General features: G+C 38.8%; 2 protein-coding genes across 2 annotated transcripts; one reads left to right on the top strand and one right to left on the bottom strand.

The window, feature by feature from the left end:
- The first annotated feature begins 5,880 nt into the window (after positions 1–5,880).
- On the top strand, positions 5,881–8,562 carry LOC133864793 (chalcone--flavanone isomerase). The gene is made up of 4 exons (XM_062301207.1): positions 5,881–6,039; positions 6,146–6,304; positions 7,804–8,027; positions 8,209–8,562. The coding sequence occupies exons 1-4, from the start codon at positions 5,934–5,936 to the stop codon at positions 8,401–8,403; spliced, it is 684 nt and encodes a 227-aa protein (XP_062157191.1). The 5' UTR covers positions 5,881–5,933; the 3' UTR covers positions 8,404–8,562.
- Positions 8,563–14,301: 5,739 nt separating this feature from the next.
- On the bottom strand, positions 14,302–18,951 carry LOC133863387 (protein FAR-RED IMPAIRED RESPONSE 1-like). The gene is made up of 6 exons (XM_062299328.1): positions 18,695–18,951; positions 17,483–17,598; positions 16,646–17,359; positions 15,167–16,323; positions 14,944–15,057; positions 14,302–14,421 (listed from the first exon to the last, which is right to left on the bottom strand). The coding sequence occupies exons 2-6, from the start codon at positions 17,586–17,588 to the stop codon at positions 14,302–14,304; spliced, it is 2,211 nt and encodes a 736-aa protein (XP_062155312.1). The 5' UTR covers positions 17,589–17,598; positions 18,695–18,951.
- Between the last annotated feature and the right edge of the window lie 377 nt (positions 18,952–19,328).

Raw genomic sequence — 19,328 nt, 5'->3', positions numbered from 1 at the left:
TTTTTTTTTTCTAATTATATTATATATGTATGATATGTTCCACAATGATTATGACTGAGAACTATTTGTCGGTTTTCGGAAGAAGAATCAAAATATAATCAATTTGAATTCCTGACAGCTATTTAGAATTAAGTGTGGTTAAGAGTATTATTTCATTTTTTTTTTTTAAATTGATATGATAATTCACATATCAATTGTTACGTGTGCCGCACACCAAGGCTGGAAAAAAGGAAAGTGGAAGCCATGGGAAGGAAAGTCTGCTTAGCAAGGAAAGTCAAGAGCTGCACAATATGGCTAAGGAAGAAAAGATTTTGCGTGGAGAAGGCAGTGGCTGAATTAGGCAAAAGGATCCCCTGTAATCGTGGGATGCATGCTCTTAAAGCAAGAATCCTGCTAGGAGAGAAAAATAAGAAATTTGTTTCCATAAGAGTTTGAAGCAGTAGTTTATTCCACTTATGTAATCGTTCTATTTAAACCTAATGGGGTGATGAATAAAATTATCGATAGCTTATTCCTCAACTTTGGTAGTTGAATTTGGGACGCAGGGCACCTCGAATGCCCATTATCCAGCACCATAGATAGGCCAAGGAAGCTTTATTCTGAAGCTTTGTCTATGTCCAAACCACAAACACGTTCTCAAACACAAGCACACAACAACTTGGTTTCAGAGCCAAACACAGACATGGCGAAGCAGCGGTTAGATCGTATAGAAAAGGAGTTGAATGCGTTGGGCACCATGGAAGAGCGGATTCTGAAACGGATGGAAGAGATGCTGGCAGCAATGTCCAACCAAAATTCTCATAACGGTAACTCGGCGGGTGAGGAGAATTCCTCCAGGAACAAATCCAGGAGCGGGCCCACACGGACAGAATCTGGTCCGTTTGCACCCAAGCTTGCGAAGCTCAATTTTCCCAGGTACAGTGGCACGAAAGATCCAACTAGTTGGATATGTCGAGCAGAACAGTTTTTCGAATATCAAAACACAGCAGAGGAGGAGAAGGTGTCGTTAGCAGCCTTCCACTTGGAGGGAGAAGCACAACTGTGGTACCAGCTTTTCAAGGAAAGCGAGGCCACGGTGGAATGTGAAACTTTGAAAGGAGGACTGCATGTTTGATACGGGCCTACTCAATTTGATGATTTCTTTAGAGATCTCATGAAGCTCCGCCAAACAGGAACTGTTCGTGAATATCAATGGGAGTATGAACGATTGTTGAGCAGGGCGGGTCGTCTAACTGTGGCACAGCAGATTGGAGGATTCGTTAGTGGGTTGAAGGAAACCATCAGACCCGAGGTACAAGCCGCTCGACCTGAGACGTTGACAGCAGCTGTGGGGCTCGCTCGGCTGTTCGAGGCAAGGATGCAAGCCCAACGACGCCCTACAAATTTTTCTAAGGTAAAACGGTCCATGGGGCCAACTAATTTTCCCCCATTACCTTCTGCCCATTTGGCCAGGAACCGTTCCCCAGCAATCAAGAAATTGAGCCCAGCAGAACTAAACGACCGAAGATCACGAGGGCTCTGTTTCAACTGTGATGACAAGTTTTCGCCGGGCCATCGATGCAAGAAGTTGTTCCTAATTAAAGGTATTTATGAAGACGGTGAAGGCTCGATGGAGGAAGATTCAGCCAAGGAGCAGTGGCCTGAGGACGACGCTGACGTGCCAGAAATTTCCCTCCACGCAATCTCTGGCATCCAGTCCCCGCAAACGATGAGGATAAGAGGGACCCTCAAGAAGACCCGGATAGTTGTGCTGGCAGACACGGGTAGCACACATAACTTCTTAAGTCTGGAACTAGCTGCCCGTTTGGGGTTAGAACCGGACCGACACACGGAATTCGAGGTGTTGGTAGCCAATGGAGAAAGGTTGAGTAGCAAGGGGAAATGTTCGGAGGTTCAGGTTTGGCTTCAAAATACCATGTTCATTGTTGAATTTTTTCTTCTCGACTTAAGTGGCTATGATGCAATGCTCGGGGCTCAGTGGTTGAGAACCCTCGGCCCTATTCTTTGGGATTTCTCCCAACTATACATGAGCTTTCAATGGCAAGGTCAGAAGATAACTTTGGTGGGATTGGCGTCCCCGCGAGACAAGTTGTTGGAAGCACCGAAAATGGTAAAACAACTGAGGAAACAGCAGGAAGGGGTATTTGTACAGGTGTTCTCCATACAATTGGGAGAGGAGCAGTACAGTCCAGAAGTGAAAGAACCAGAATTGTTGCAGTTACTAGAATCCTTCCAAGAGATATTTGAAGAGCCTTGTAAGCTACCTCCCACCAGAAGGCATGATCATCAGATTCCCTTGGTTGAGGGCTCGGGACCAGTGAATGTACGCCCATACAGGGATCCCCATTATCAAAAAAATGAGATTGAAAAACTTGTTTTGGGTTTGCTACAGAGTGGTGTTATACGAGCAAGCACCAGCCCCTATTCTTCACCTGTCCTGTTAGTAAAGAAGCACGATGAATCTTGGTGTTTGTGTGTGGATTATCGCGCTCTTAACAGAATTACTATCAAAGAGAAATTTCCCATTCCGGTCATAGATGAATTGTTAGACGAATTGAACGGGGCCCAATACTTCTCTAAGCTGGACTTGCGCTCCGGGTATCACCAAATCCGGATGCATGAAAGGGACGTGGAGAAGACGGCATTCCGCACCCATCACGGGCATTTTGAATTTTTGGTGATGCCGTTTGGACTCACTAACGCACCCTCCACATTTCAATCATTGATGAATGAGATTTTCCGGGATGTTATGCGTAAGTTCGTCCTTGTTTTCTTTGATGATATATTGATTTACAGCAGATCATGGGGGGAACATATGGATCATTTAGCCATTGTTTTTAATATTTTGTGGGCTAACAAGCTCTATGTGAGGAAGAGCAAATGCAGCTTTGGCCAAATAAGGGTGAATTATTTAGGCCATGTAATAGACCGTGAAGGGGTGGTTGTTGACCCAGAGAAGATTAGATCCATGCTTGAGTGGCCACGACCCTCTACGCTCAAGGTACTCCGGGGGTTTCTAGGCCTCGCCGGATATTATCGCAAGTTTATCCAAAACTATGGTGTCATTGCTCGACCCCTCACTCAACTACTAAAAAAGGATGCTTTCAAGTGGAATGCAGAAGCAGAGCAAGCTCTGTTGCAGCTTAAAACTGCCATGACTCAGGCTCCGGTCCTAGCCTTGCCGGATTTTGATAAGACATTCGTCATCGAATGTGACGCTTCTGGATTCGGTCTTGGAGCTATCTTGATGCAAGACCGCCGCCCAATTTTGGGGCAGAAATTTGTGGTGCGAACTGATCACCATAGTCTCAAGTATCTCTGGGATCAAACCATTGTAACAGAGGCTCAACAAAAATGGCTTGTCAAGCTTGTCGGGTATGACTTTGTGATTGAGTACAAGAAGGGGTCTGAGAACTCAGCAGCAGACACACTGTCCAGGCAGATGGAGGGCACTCTCGTGGCTATTTCCCAACCTGTGCCACAGTGGATTGAGCCGATTCAGCATGAAATTCGAAGTGATCCTCACCTCCAGGAGCTCCTGGAAAAAATTCAAGCCGGTGACATGCAGGGGCCTTGGCACGTGCATTTAGGCATCATCTATTTCAAGAACAGAATTTATCTCACAGCCAAGTCTGCTCTCACCCCAACCATCATTGCTGAATTCCACAATGCCACTCATGAAGGCTACCACAAGAGTCTACAAAGGCTGCGGTCAGTTTTCTATTGGTCTGGAATGAGTTCTCAACTCAAGCAATTCATCAAGCACTGTGCTACTTGCCAACGACACAAAACAGATGCTACCAAGCCTGCCGGCCTGTTACAACCCTTGCCGATTCCGGAACAAATTTGGTCCGATATCTCTATGGATTTTATTGATGGCCTTCCACTGTCCTATGGGAAAACCACAATATTTGTTGTCGTCGACAGGTTCTCCAAGTATGGGCATTTTACTCCTATTAAACACCCATACACAGCACCTCAAGTGCCCCAAGTTTTCTTTGAAACAATTTTCAGGCTCCATGGGATCCCCACCTCCATTGTCTGTGACAGGGACCCAACCTTCACGAGTCTTTTCTGGCGCGAGTTGTTTCGGTTAAACGGTACCAGTTTCAGATTTAGCTCGGCATACCATCCTCAAACGGATGGCCAAACGGAGGTGGTCAATCGCACAATTGAAATGTACCTAAGGTGTTTCACTAGCTCTTTCCCGAAGCAATGGGTCAAATGGCTGCCATGGGTCGAATTTTGCTATAATACTAGCTTCCATTCAGCAACTAAACGCTCTCCTTTTGAGGTTGTGTATGGACGACCTCCACCATCACTCTTATCCTACATACTCGGTACAACTCAAAATGCTGCTGTTGAAGACGCATTGGTTGGTCATGACACCGTGCTTCGAGAAGTTCGTAGGCAATTACTTGGCGCACAAAATCACATGAAGCAAGTTTATGATAAGGAACGCACAGAGAGGAAATTTTTTCCCGGAGATTGGGTTTATTTGCACTTGCACAACTATCGCCAGCACTCCCTCAGCAAGCGGACCAACCAGAAACTCACCCCCAGATTTTTTGGCCCCTACCGCATTCTTGCCAAGATTGGTCCTGTGGCTTATCGCTTGGCTCTCCCCCCATCCTCCAAAATCCATAATGTCTTTCATGTCTCTGTCCTTAAGAAATGGTTGGGTGACGGAACCCCTGTCCAAGCTCACCTTCCCACTATAGAGGATGAGTTCATGCTTCCCCAAGCCGTGCTCGAGCGTCGCATACAGAAGGGAGTCCAAGAACTCTTAGTTCACTGGCGAGGTCGAACACTGACAGATGCTACGTGGGAAAATTTAACTGACTTTCAGCTTCGGTTCCCGACCTTTGTCCTTGAGGACAAGGACATTTCGCAGCAGGAAGGAGTGTTACGTGTGCCGCACACCAAGGCTGGAAAAAAGGAAAGTGGAAGCCATGGGAAGGAAAGTCTGCTTAGCAAGGAAAGTCAAGAGCTGCACAATATGGCTAAGGAAGAAAAGATTTTGCGTGGAGAAGGTAGTGGCTGAATTAGGCAAAAGGATCCCCTGTAATCGTGGGATGCATGCTCTTAAAGCAAGAATCCTGCTAGGAGAGAAAAATAAGGAATTTGTTTCCATAAGAGTTTGAAGCAGTAGTTTATTCCACTTACGTAATCATTCTATTTAAACCTAATGGGGTGACGAATAAACTTATCGATAGCTTATTCCTCAACTCTGGTAGTTGAATTTGGGAGGCAGGGCACCTCGAATGTCCATTATCCAGCACCATAGATAGGCCAAGGAAGCTTTATTCTGAAGCTTTGTCTAGTCCAAACCACAAACACATTCTCAAACACAAGCACACAACATCAATCATTTCATTAAGTTAATTACTAAATAATTAAATTTATTTGTCAGATTTTATTGGTTAATTTTTTCATTCGTATTGTACAATGTGGCGCTTGCGTGGATTTTACGGGCTTCCAAACAAGCCTTTTGACTTTTGTGGACTCAAAAACGGTTTATTTGTTACCTATTCCCTTAAAAACTCTAAATTTGTTAGGACATCATATTCATGCATTTAGCTAGCGTTTGGTTTCAGTTTCCTATTTGAAACAGTACTTTCCTCCTTTCCTTGCTGTCCCACTCCATGGCGGCATGACCTGCCGTTTATCTTTTCATTTTCTTAATGTATCTTTTCATAACTGATTTCGGTAGGTAGTTGTGGTGGACTCCATTAGTGCACGGAGGCTGTTAATTTGTTTGTTCGTTTTTTTTTCTTTTTCTTTTTTTCATGAGTTCCTTCACACGAGACCTTTCGATCAACGCACGTGCACCCATCTACCCCTTCTACCCGCCTTAATTGTCATTGACAAACCCCGCTGTCTCCCCTATAAAACGCGTCTTTCCAGACAACAAAGTAAACACTCTCATAAAAATGGTTTCGCCACTGTCCCTCAGCGGAGTCCAGGTCGAGAACGTGGAGTTCCCGCCGACGGTGAAGCCTCCGGGCTCCACCAAGACCTTGTTCCTCGGCGGCGCAGGTTCGTAAGCTGAGCACCGCAGTTTTTTTTAATTTTTTATCCCTTATCAGCTAATCCTTTTCGTCGTATTTAATATCTGATCCATGGTGTTTGCTAACGTGCGCAGGGGAAAGGGGATTGGAGATTCAAGGGAAGTTCGTGAAGTTCACGGCGATTGGCGTGTACTTGGAGGATACCGCCGTGCCCTCGCTCGCCGTTAAGTGGAAGGGAAAGAGTGCGGAGGAGTTGACCGAGTCCGTGGAATTCTTCAGGGACATCGTTACAGGTAACGGACTCAACTGCTTTCATAGTCTAATCTGATACGGATTCCGGCGAATTTTCCGCTATCGATCTTGTCCGTTATGGGCATTATAGTCAATTTGTATCGGCTTGACCTTTTTAGTGGATAATTGATTTTTTTTTTTTTTAAAAAAAAACCTTTTTTTGTTTACCTCTTGATATTGAAATGCTGCATAGTGAAGTGTTTACCTTTTCGTGCTTTGGGAAGACGAAGATTTTTTTTTTTTTTTTTTTATTTTTTTTAAATGCATTCTCAAATGAGATATATATATATTTTTTTACAAAATTTTGTTTGAAAATACATATTTAATTTACAAAATTACATGACCAAACATGCCCTGAACAACGATCCGATTAGTGACCAATATGTGCATATTAATCTTGTATTCCGCGCGACATATGTATAAATAGATCTTCCTTAAGTTAATTTGATCTTGATCTTGATCTTGATCGTTTTGAAATGAAAAAGGGACTTCAATAAAGTGGAACGAGACTTTTAATAATATTCATAAATGACTTCTTCTTTTTTTTTTTTTCTTTTTTTTAAAGAGAGGAACATTACTGAATCTAAATTCTGGTGCACGGCATGCTTTGGTTCTCCGGTGCATTTCCCTGTCTAAATTAGGATAAATATGTTTTCGAACTCTTTCTTTAAAATAATAAATGTAATTTTGGTTTATGTGATTTTGAATTTTGACAAATGGTTACATGAGTTTTAAAAAGTGATTAATTACTTATTAAGGTAAGTAAAAAAGGAATAAATTAGTCTATGACATTAGAAAAGTTGACATAATCTGTTAATGTGTCACATTAGCATGAATTAGGCCAGTCAGAGAGGGTGGCCAAACTAGCCTCAGATATGCTAAGAGGAGGTGTCCATGTAGTAGTTCAGCCACTCTCATTTAGCACATTAACGGATTATATCAATTTTTCTAATAGCATTAATTAATTTGTTCTTTTTTGCTCACCTCAATGAGTGATTAATTACTTTTTTAAACCCATAAAATTATTTATCAAAACTACAAACCACGTTGACCAAAATGCATTTATCTATTCTTTAAAATTCAAAATATATGTTCCTACGTGCGCGTGATGATATTATTTGGAGAAACAATACTTCATATCAAAGTTTTGGGTAGAGTTGAAAGGTATCAGGAGGGTCATGCTCCTATTTGAATTTCATTTTTTAGGGGTTCAGATAGGGTTAAAAGGTCTTGTGTCGGTCATGCCCCTATTCACGCCCTGTCTGATCGCCTTTTTTGGTGATCTTGTTTATTGGTATTCGTACCAAAATTCAATAGGATCACGTCATTCATTTGATGTGTTGCCTTTTACTTTCTTTCTTTCTTTTTCTTTTTTTTTTATTGCTTCGATGCTTCTCGTTGAATTGCTCGGCTCTAGTGTGTTCTTATTTTTTCTTCATTTACCAATAAATAAATTAGAAGTTTTAATTGTAATGTAAACATAGTTACCATTCACATGTAGGCCCCTTTGAGAAGTTCATACGGGTGACAATGATCTTGCCGTTGACGGGTCAGCAGTACTCGGAGAAGGTCTCGGAGAATTGTGTCGCCGCTTGGAAATCGGTCGGAGTTTACACTGATGTAGAAGGCAAAGCCATTGAAAAGTTCCTTGAGGTCTTCAAGGACGAGAAATTCCCACCTGGCTCCTCTATATTATTCACTCAATCACCCAATGGATCACTGGCGGTCAGTTAATCATTACCAGAGAACTAATTTATAGCTTTCATTTGGTTATGTGAAGGATAAACAATTTCGCTACAATGAACATATCAATCTTAAGCTCTTCATTAATTCTAAATTTGTAGTAATTTAATTAAAATTTCTGTCTCTATAATTGTTCACATTTTCTTTCCCTTTTTAACAATAGATTGGCTTCTCCAAAGATGGGTCCATACCGGAAATTGGGAATGCAGTGATAGAGAATAAACTGCTTTCAGGGGCAGTTTTGGAGTCAATTATTGGCAAGCACGGTGTTTCTCCGGCAGCAAAACAAAGTTTGGCTATAAGGTTATCAGAGTTGTTGGCCGAAAAAGGGAAACCAGAAACCGAAAAGGTTACTTAAGAGCTCAAACCGGCGGAGTTGGAGAGCACAAACCGTGTGTTTGAATGATTTGGAATAAAAGTAAAAGTAATTTGTCTGTTTAAGTATTAAATTTTAATTCTATTTACAAATTTCGAGGCAAAAAAATGTGTTTGGGTGTTGAATTTTTAGATTGAAAAATATTATCTTTTAATGGTAATAAATGATTTGAAGTTTAAAAAGTTGTGTATAATAATTAGTATTGTGAAAAGTTGTGTGAAATAATAATTTATTATATATTGATTGTTTAATTAAAAAATAAATAAATAATTTTTTTTAAAAAAAAAATTAAAATGGATGCAAGGGGTGGCTGCCCGGCCACCCCCCAGTGGTTGGGGGAGGCCGCGTGGCCACCCCTCTTTTTTTTTTTTTTAAATTTCTTTCAAATTTTTTTTATTTAAGTTTTTTTTTTTTTTTTATTATTTAAATGTGGGACCCACGCTTTTTTTTGGAGACAACTTCTCCTGCGCATGGGTCCCAGTCATTAATCAGAATATCAGAATTGAATTTTAATTCAATTCGGGTTAAAATCCGGGTTTTAGGCGGGTGGGCGGGTTTTTTTTTTAAAAAAAAAAAAACCCCGAATGGAATAATTATTCTTTTCTAATGCCCAACAGACCATTTTGGGTTGGTTTTTTAGAATTCAAATTTTAAACAGATTTTATCCTTTTTTTTTTTTTTTTTTTTTGTCTTTAATTTTCTAAACCATTCAAATATAATTTCAAAAAATAAGTTATTTCGAGAGAACTATGTTAGTTTGACAACTGATTTTGCTTTCAACTACAAAATGCAAAATATTAACAAATAAGTCAAAACACAAATACTTAATAAAATATTAAAAATATAATAAAAATAATAATTATTACCCAAACATGCCCCTATATTTTTTGCCTTTGTAATTTTTTCTGTATTAGTAAGTAAAACGGTTGTATTTGAAACAACGCCACTAGTAATAAAAAAGATTAAAAATTTAATGTTCTTACTAAATATTTGTTACACTACAAAAGAGGTTAACTTTTGATAAGAATCTTGTTTGTGTTTTTGAAATAAGACGGTAATATAGAAATTTGAAAGATGTTATATGACAAATCAAATTAAGGTTGGGAAATAAATTTTAAAAAATGCTTGAAGTACTACAATTTTCTTACAGGATGTTGTGGCAGTTCATAATTTGTGAAATAATTAAGAGTGGACGGTTAAGTCAGTAATTAACTAATTAATTTGACAAGTTAGATTTTTTATATAATTATTTTACATCTTTTTTATTAAAAAATTATAATATCCTTAGCAACAATCATAAATTGTTCTATAAAGATTTCTATGAAAATATTGAAACTTATTGGATAAGTATTGAAGATTATGCCATTATCATTATGATTAAAGGTACTTTTTGAGATTGTGATTTCGTAGGTAAAAAGTGCGATTTTAAATCAAATACAAAAAATGAATAGTTTGAGAATTGTGTTTTTAAAAAATTATGATTTGAAAACATAAAAAACTGCTTTTTAAATTGCATGCAATTTGGCATGCAAAATTTCAAAGGTTAAACTGCAATTTTACCAAAAGCTTAATTGCATTTTTAAAAATCATATTTTCAAATCGTACATCAAATCTCACTTTTTGAAATCGTAAACCCAAACGAACCCTAAGGATGTGTTTGGGATTGTGATTTTGTAGGCAAAAAGTACTATTTTAAATCGAATCGCATAAAATGAATCGTTTGAGAATTGTGTTTTTAAAAAATTTGCGATTTCAAAAATCAAAAAATTGTCTTTTCAAATCATAGGCAATTTGATAATTTTTTGAAAACGCATAATTTTAAATATCAAATTGCGATTTTGTCAAACGTTTAACTGCGTTTTTTAAAATCGAATATTTTTAAATCTCATTTTTTAAATCGCAAATCCAAATGTCTCAAACAAACCCTAAGAATAATGCTATCAACTATATTTTTATTCTATAGTTATTTTATAATGCGAACGTAATAATTCAAACTAATTCTTCTATTAATCATTGTTAAAAACTAAAATCTAATAATTAGTTGTTGTAAAATAAAAATGCAATATAAAATTATAAAATGGGGAAAGGAAAATGTCACGTGGGCTTTTGTCTGATCATTCTGAGTCTCAAGAATTGAGTAAGGTTTGGACTTCCAAAGCACGCGCACCAAATTCTTGTCGTGGGCATTTCTCGTTATGCGTGGACCCATTCATGACCACTACCGAGCTTCCACGTGATGAATTGTCGTAGCAGAAGAGAGGAGTGAAAAGAGTGATGGAGAGAAGATCCGCTGTTACGAGCCTGCAATGGCATTTTGGGCCTCAGCATTTGTACTATTGGCACTTGGGCTTATTTTACGTACCATTATACCAATTATCAAAATTTGAATGCAGTACAGATCTGAACATTCTCCTCCCATCTATCAACACCTCTTTGCCCTAATTTTTTTTGATTTACTGGTGTCCAATTAAGAATGAGTTCTTCTACACAGTAGACTTTTGTCCGTCTTTCATCAGCCCCTTTCCACGTGGCAGTCCTATTTTATTAAAAAAAATTTGAAACCAAAATCACAAAATTTGAAACCAAAATCAGTGGTCGTCGAGAACAAAAACCATTTCCCCCCCCATTTTCTTTCCCACCAAAATCACGGCCTTGCCAACGCCGACGCCTTCCCCCCCATTTTGACTAGAAATCCGACGCCCTTTCGACCTCTCACAGACCAGCACCGGATCTCCGAGGTTGCCTAGACCGGCCGTCCCAGCTCGCACTCTCGAACCTAGAATAGACCGGCCGTTCCAGCTCACCGGCCCACCGATCGGCGCCCAGATCGGCTCCCAGCTCTCCCACAGACCGCCACCGGATCTCCGACGTTGCCCAGACCGGCCGTCCCAGCTCTCACTCTCGAACCCAGCACAGACCGGCCGTCCCGTCCCAGCTCTCTCTCTCGAACCCAGCAGACCGGCCGTCCCGTCCCAGCTCTCTCTCTCGAACCCAGCACAGAGCATCGCCCACGAGCACCGCGGATCTCGATCTCCGACCTGGTCCGACGAGGAGCGCCAGAGCGGACCACGAGCACCGCCGATCTCCAGTCAGTCTCCCTCTCTCTCTCTCCGACTCTTTCTCTCTTTCACTCGGATCCAGCAGACCAACGCAGATCTCCGACGAGGAGCGCCAGAGCCGGCCTTTTTCTGGACTGCAGATCTACGGTCAGTGCGACGCCTCCTTCTCTCCCAGTGTCTACAAAATCTCAGGTTTTTCTTCTCAATCTCTCATCGTTTGATTTTTCTGGACTGGTTGGGTCTGAATCTGGCTTTGGGTTTTTGTATGCGTATACTGTCAAGTATTGCTTTCTCTTAGGGTTTTGTGCAATGCTTGATTAGTTGAAATTCTTGTTGTTCTCTATGTTTTTTTTTCCTGGCCTTGTTGCTTTGTTGGTGGTGGTGGGAATATCACTCTTTTTTTTTTTCTTCTTTCTTTTGTGATTACTATAAATAAATCGGTGGTAAAAAAAAAAAAAGATTACTTCACATGAATCGGTTTGTTTAACTGTGATAAAATTCATGGCACTTTCAGCACCCTTTCGATGCTGAATATGAATTTTCCTCCTTGGATTTATTGTCTGTACATATTTATTGATGTCTTTTCTTTTACCTGATTGTTTGAACCTAAGATCCATTATAATTACCCACTAAAACTTGTGATCCTTTTTATTTTTGTGTAAATTGCTTCTACTAGATGGGTTACTACATAGCAGAATTTGCTCTATTGTTTACTTTTGATGCAACCAATAAGTTCTGATTGTGAATTCACCTAATCAGTTTAAAGGCCAACATTTGGTTGGCATAGGCGTCATAGGTTATCAAATCTATGTGTGTCTTTGTGAGCCATGCACTTCATGCATTATTGCTTGTACATTTGGCAATAGATTGTTATAATGCTTACAGGGTACATTTTAAAAAAGAAAAAAAAATGTAAAGATGCTACTATTTACTTTTCTTCTTTATTATGATATTTAGTGATATTATGATATTCATTTGGGGTTTGTTTATTTTTTATTTTGATATTCTTTTGACTGGTGATTGTTTGACATGCTCGCATGCTTAGATTGGTTGGTTGGTTGAATGATATTTTCTAAGGTTTTATTTGGGTCTTTTGCATAGGTATAACAAAATGTCGGTAAATAGTGGTGCGTCAAGTGCGTCAAGTGCGTCAAGTGCACGTCCGTTATGTTATTGTGGAGTGCCTGCACGTGTCAGGTATTCTTGGACTGATACCAATACCGCCAGAAAATGGTATGGCTGTGAAAATTATAAGGTAATTTTTGAAAAACATATTGTGTTATGCTTTGTTTAATTGGTAGTAGGTGATGGCACTGTGATGACATTAATTTACTTTCTTTGTTATGCAGAGAACGGGTGATTGTAATTTTTTTGCATGGGCTAATAATGAAATGACTACGTATGAGACGAAGATAATGGAACGCCTGAAAGTCCTAGATGATAGAAGAAAGACAGATAGTGATAGACTTGAGAAGCTAATTGAAAGAAAAGATAATGATCAATATGAAGCTCTTGAGAAGCTAATTGAAAAAAAAATGTAATGATCAGTATGTTAAACTTGAGAAGTTAATTGAAAAAAAATATAAAGATGAATATGTTAAACTTGAGAAGCTGATTGAAAAAAAATATAATGATGAATATGTTAGACTTCGACGGGAGCTGGAGGTGCGTCGCACTAATGGGACGATGTTTTGGATGTTTCGGGCTATAATAGTAGTGGTCATTTTGCTTTTAGTTTTTTGCCTTAGTGGCTATGGTGGATCTCGAGGTACTTACTTGATGTTAAATTAAAAGAAAATGAGAAGTATGTACCAAGTTGGGATGTACTGTTGTATGTTGGATTGTAATGTGGTCACTTGGTTTTTATTGTAGAAGAGGAATGTTATTTTGTGATTGGTTGAATGTAATATGACAGCTTATTTCATTAAACTTTTGGTTGGATGGTGGATTTTGCATAAATCATGTCATTTTGCTTTGGTAGATGGTGATTGGTTGAATGTAATATAGTGATTGGTTTGTGATTGGTGATTGTTTGAATGTTCCTGGGAATATGAACAAAATAGTTTTTTACCCCCCCATTATTTTTTTCCTCACATTTTGACAGGATAACCTTCATTTTCATAACCACTTTTCTGGGTTTGATTTTGCATGATTTATTGTCTATTTTCAATGATCAGGCTATTCTTTTTAAATGATTGATTTTGGCGTTTTTGCATCTCCTTATTCGATCATTTTCTGCAAGGAAAACATGCATTAAAACGGTGGGTGGGTTGCAGATCATTAACTGTACACCCTAAAGAAGGCAGACTTAAAAATATGATATTCCTCTCTGCCTTGTATTGCAGCAAAATTTCAAAACCGTGTGATTTAGTAATATGTGCCACAAAGTGAATAATAGGAGGAATGAGCTTAGAAAATGGTATATAGTAGTATGTTTGCGATTTAGACAAAACCTGCATTGTTCAACTCTCTCATTCATTCGATAAATGCTACATACTATGATAATCTCAAATGCATACTTCCTTGAATAACACAACTTACAAAATAGTATGATAAATCAATCACATAGTCGATCCAATAACAGCAATAATGTCAATCACATCAATTCAATCCATAAAATCCAGATTCCACTTCGCTATAAAATCAAATATAGATTCAAATCACAGTAAATTGCAAGATTTCAACCTCAAAGCACAATGTTATCATCTATCTTTTGTGTCCAAATTCAGTAATATACACAAAGATGATATCAAATTGAACCTAACTGTCTCAAAACAAGGTAAACACAAAATTGGATCCAAATTGAACCAAATCAAAATCTTTACTGCAAATATGTAAGGAATGATAACATAACGTCATTTTCAAGAATTGACTGTACACGAGCATTGACCATCATGCCTGGAACAAGAAGATCAAACAAAATTCCCTTGAGATCCTTGATCTGTAGACAGCGCAACACAAAAATGTATCATTGGAAAGAAACTGTGGAAGGAAAGGGAAATCAAAATTATAATTTCATGTAAGGCGAGGGCATACCACACATTTAGACATTATATCCGGGTCACAATCCAGATACACAACTTGGCAAATTGGTTGCAAGTTGCAACATAAGTGAGCATGGTACAAATTGGTTTATTTGTCTTCCAGTCAAAACCAACTGTATGCATCACAACTGGAGGGGAAAAAAAACAAAAGAAATAAGGAATAGTCATTGAAATAATCAACAATTTCTATTCAAATGAGAATACATGAAATAACAAGATGCCCACCAGCTGGAACCAACATATCTACAAATACCTACGACAAGTATATAAAATCTCCTTCAACAGGACATGATGGCTGTGTATTCCCAAAAGTCTGAAACAAAATCTTCGTACGATTAATATATATGAAATAAAATTATTCGTCAACATATACAAATCAACATATCTACAAACATATATATATTTTTCTCTTTCCATACTTGTGTAACAACACTACTATGAGTTCCAATTACTTGGTCATGCAGAACATCAGTTACAAAAGTGAACGGATCTTCACTTGTGTCTAGTTCATCTACTAGTGATCTTTGGCATGGCTTCAATAAATAAAAAACCATATGAATAACATGTTACATATAATATTAAAATTACAAATCAAATATGTGGACATAATTGGTAAACATCGGCTTTCAAATATTTGCATACCTGTTTTTTTTTCCTCTGTTGTTTCCTCTGCTGATTGGGATTTGTGGCACTCTTGTTTGATGCAGCAGACTTTTTGACCGCTTTTTCAACTGCGGACACCTTTCTGTTCGATGGTTTTCTCCCTTTAGTATGAGCCACGAGAGGACTACACACCTCTACTCCATCACCAGTCATAGTCCTAGACGCACTTGGGAGCAATTTTGCACTTGGAAGTGATTGGGAAGATGGACTTTGTTCACATCTTGGACCACTAAATTTATTAGTTAACATATCAACATAATTTTGCACTTCCGTGCAATGGTCCACGTTTGGTGCTACGATTGCGGCTAACTTCAACATATTTTTGCTCAGTTCATCATATCGATCTGCAGTTGGGTTGCCACTCAAAGGATCATAACTACTTTTAATTAATTTATATGGCCGCTCCAAATCCTTCCTCCATCGGTTTAGAAAGTATTTATCGGGCAACAATTTCACATCTTCACCTATAGTCAGTACAGACATGGCATGTCTGCACAAAATTCCTCTTGCTTCAAACAAATGACAACTACAGCTCACGTCACATGAAAGTCCATTATAGTAAACAGTGAAGCATACTTTCTTAATGTAGGAATCACTAATTTCTACCTTTTCAATCACCTGGTAGGTATTAATTCCACCTTCACTTTCTAAACGAGAGCAACCACAATACATAATCTCTGAAATCTCCTTTTGAACTTCTTTGAACTTTGCATGTGTGTACATTTTTTGAAATTGCTTCTCAAAGGGATACCTGCTTACACATGAAATCGTGGTATGAAAAGAATCGAAATCAGCGACATTCTCAACCTCAACCTTCCTACGCAAAGCGTTATCGTATTGATCCACAAATTCTTTCAATGAGGTAGACGAATGCACATAACCATCAAAAAATGCATTCATACTCTCACTACGCTGCGTGGTAGTCATGCCAGGCCAAAATATACTATTCAAATATGCTGGTATCCAGAAACTCCGTTCACTGTATAAATCACGCAGCCATGCATTCTCCTCCAGATTATAACACTCAAGTACACTCTGCCATTTAGCATCAAACTCATCACATGTTTGAGAATTATACACACAACTTCGTATGGCACTTTTAATGGCTTTGTACTGTGAATTTGATCCAAACTTTTCTGGAAGTTTTTTTAGTATGTGCCATAAACAAAACCTATGTCGGGCATATGGAAAAACCTTTTTAATTTCATTTTTCATAGCTCTGTCTTGATCTGTTATAATTGCCCTTGGCGCACGGCCCTTCATACATTTCAACCATGCCTCAAACAACCAAACAAATGTCGCTGTATCTTCACTTGAAATTAACGCTGCTCCAAAAAGAATTGATTGCCCGTGATGATTCACTCCCACAAAAGGGGCAAATGGCATTTTCGTACTTGTTGGTCAAGTATGTGGTGTCAAATGTAACTACATCACCAAAATCTTCATACGATGCCCTACTTCGTGCATCAGCCCAAAACACATTTTTTAGCCTAAACTCATCATCCACATCCATTTCAAAGTAGAAATCACTATCCACTTTCTGCATTCTATCGAAGTAGTCACGAAGTGCTGTAGCACCTCCTGTGCCAAGGCGAAGACGTCTTGAGTTCGCAATATAATTGCGACACTCTTTCTCTCCAAATGTGAGATTCTCGTATCCCCCAGCTTCAACGGCTAGCGAGTTATAGATCTTATTTGTTCGAATTCCAGCCCTATCATCTATATCAAGCTTTCTCTTTGTAGCAAGATCCAACTTCTTATGACATCTAATATATCTTGCTTTGCCCGGGCTTAAATCGTGGTTATGCCCTAGATTTACATTAGTCACATACCACATTGTATCCACTAATGTTGCACTCACAGTAGCCCTACACCCCGTTTTGCTTGTTTTCATTGGCTTGGAAAGACTATTGCTTGAGCTGGATGATGCGTTGCCTTGACGAGCACATGCTAAAGTGATGTAATGTACATCTCCATTTTCATACTTTTTTTTCTTCTTCTGCACCACACCAAATCCCTCTTGCTTCACATAATTTCTATAATATTCAAGAAGTTCCTCTGTGGAGCCAAATAACATACCCTCCTTAGGTTCCTTAACATTTTTTTCTTCATCTATAAGCTTGTGCTTGGAACGACAATTGACCAAACTATCATCTTTCAACTGTTCATTAGCTACAGTTTCATTTCCATCCGTATCAAAACAAATGAAACAAAGTGTAAAAAAATCAATTAAAAATAATAACATTTAGAGATATGTTATAAAAATTAAAGGTAAGCATGAAACAACCAACATACCATTTTGAGGGTCTATTTCAATGGGAACAATATCTTCAACTTGTTCATGTGTCAACGAACATTCATCTTCGCAATGTGAAATCAAGGGCAGTTGTGATAAGTCCATCTAAAAGTTTCTGTAGGGAATAAAAATTCATATCAGTGCAACAATTAATATCACCCACATCCACAGATAAAATTAATATCAGACAGCTACAGAAAAAAAAAAAAAAAAAAAGCATATGAATTAAAGCATAAAAAAAAAAAAAAAATGGGGGAATCATGATATTTTTTGTTGTTGGAGGAACCAGAGTACTAAGTAAAGTAAAGTGAAGTAAAGTAAAGTGAAAGACAAAGGAATAATCTCCCTAATGTATAAAAAGGTTAATTACATGATCTGTAATCACATCATTTAATTACTATTCCAAATTGTTGAAATTATTTTTCTTGTATAAATCTTGTGTTCCAACAAGTAAATCAAACATATATATATATCATTTCTCTTCTATCAATCTTACCAAAAAAATCACAATCCACAATACAAAACAGTGCAAACCCAAGTCTCAGATGTTGTTTTTGGAGTTAATTGTTAATTACATTGGGATTTACTTTGTTTGGATGTATTTATTTAAACTAGTTCAAATACTTGATTTAGTTAGTACTTTCAGCTGGGGCTTAATTACTTGATTGTTTATGTATATCGGTAGCTTTTCTTGGTACTGAAACTAAGATAATGGGACATGCATTTACAGATTATGGATTATGGATTCTGATTACAGATTCTTGTACATTGTCGAGATTACTCAGATTTATCCAACCGAGATCAAGTGTATATATTTTCAGGTGATTTTGCTGAAAACTGGGGGGCATGTATAATTTCCCTGATGTACATACCTTAAAGATACTCACTTGGTTTTAAATAACAACAAAAATAAGGTGAAGAATAATTATAGCAACCTTACCAAGAGTATTATAGCCACCAAACAAGAATCTGATAGCAGCCCATCAAAATTCAAACCATAAACATAATGCAAAGACCCAGCTCAAAAACCTATCTCAGATCTTCTCATAGCAACACTAAAACTAAAACAACAACAACCCAAAATACACTCAAAAACAGAGACCAATCTTTCCAAAACAGAGAAAGAAATCCAAAGCTCAAAACCCCAGAATCAAAAATCAAAAATCAAACAGATTGTCCATTCAGTTAGGGTTTTCGGAAAATGGTTTTACCTTCTTCTCCTGCAGGCTGCAGTGCTCTCGCTTTTCCTTTCTCAGCCAAAAAAATGCCTTTAGTTCTACAAGTAGATCTCAGACACCATCATGGCTAATCTCTATCTTTCACAAGGAAGTGGAGACGGGCTGAGATCAGTTGGCGCTGGAACTGGAGAGCTCGGTCAGTGGTGGAGACGGGGAGCTCGGTCGCCGCCGGCAAAGGGAGGAGATTGGCCGGAAAATGGGGGCAAGGTTCTGTCCGACATAGGGGAGCTTGGTCGAGCTTGGTCGCCGCCGGAAAATGGAAAATGGAAAAGCTGGCATCGGAAGCTGGCACCGCTACTGGAAATCGGCCGGAAAATCTGGGGGGAGATTGGCCGGAAAATGGGGGCAAGGTTCTGTCCGAAATGGGGGAGCTTGGTCGAGCTTGGTCGCCGCCGGAAAATGGAAAATGGAAAATGGAAAAGCTGGCACCGGAAGCTGGCCCTGCTGCTGGAAATCGGCCGGAAAATCTGGGGGCTTGGTCGCCGCCGGAAAATGGAAAATGGAAAATGGAAAAGCTGGCACCGGAAGCTGGCCCTGCTGCTGGAAATCGGCCGGAAAATCTGGGGGCTTGGTCGCCGCCGGAAAATGGAAAATGGAAAATGGAAAA

Source organism: Alnus glutinosa, chromosome 3 (assembly GCF_958979055.1).
Source record: "Alnus glutinosa chromosome 3, dhAlnGlut1.1, whole genome shotgun sequence".
Lineage (NCBI taxonomy): Eukaryota > Viridiplantae > Streptophyta > Magnoliopsida > Fagales > Betulaceae > Alnus > Alnus glutinosa.
This window is presented reverse-complemented; position numbering and strand designations above follow the sequence as displayed.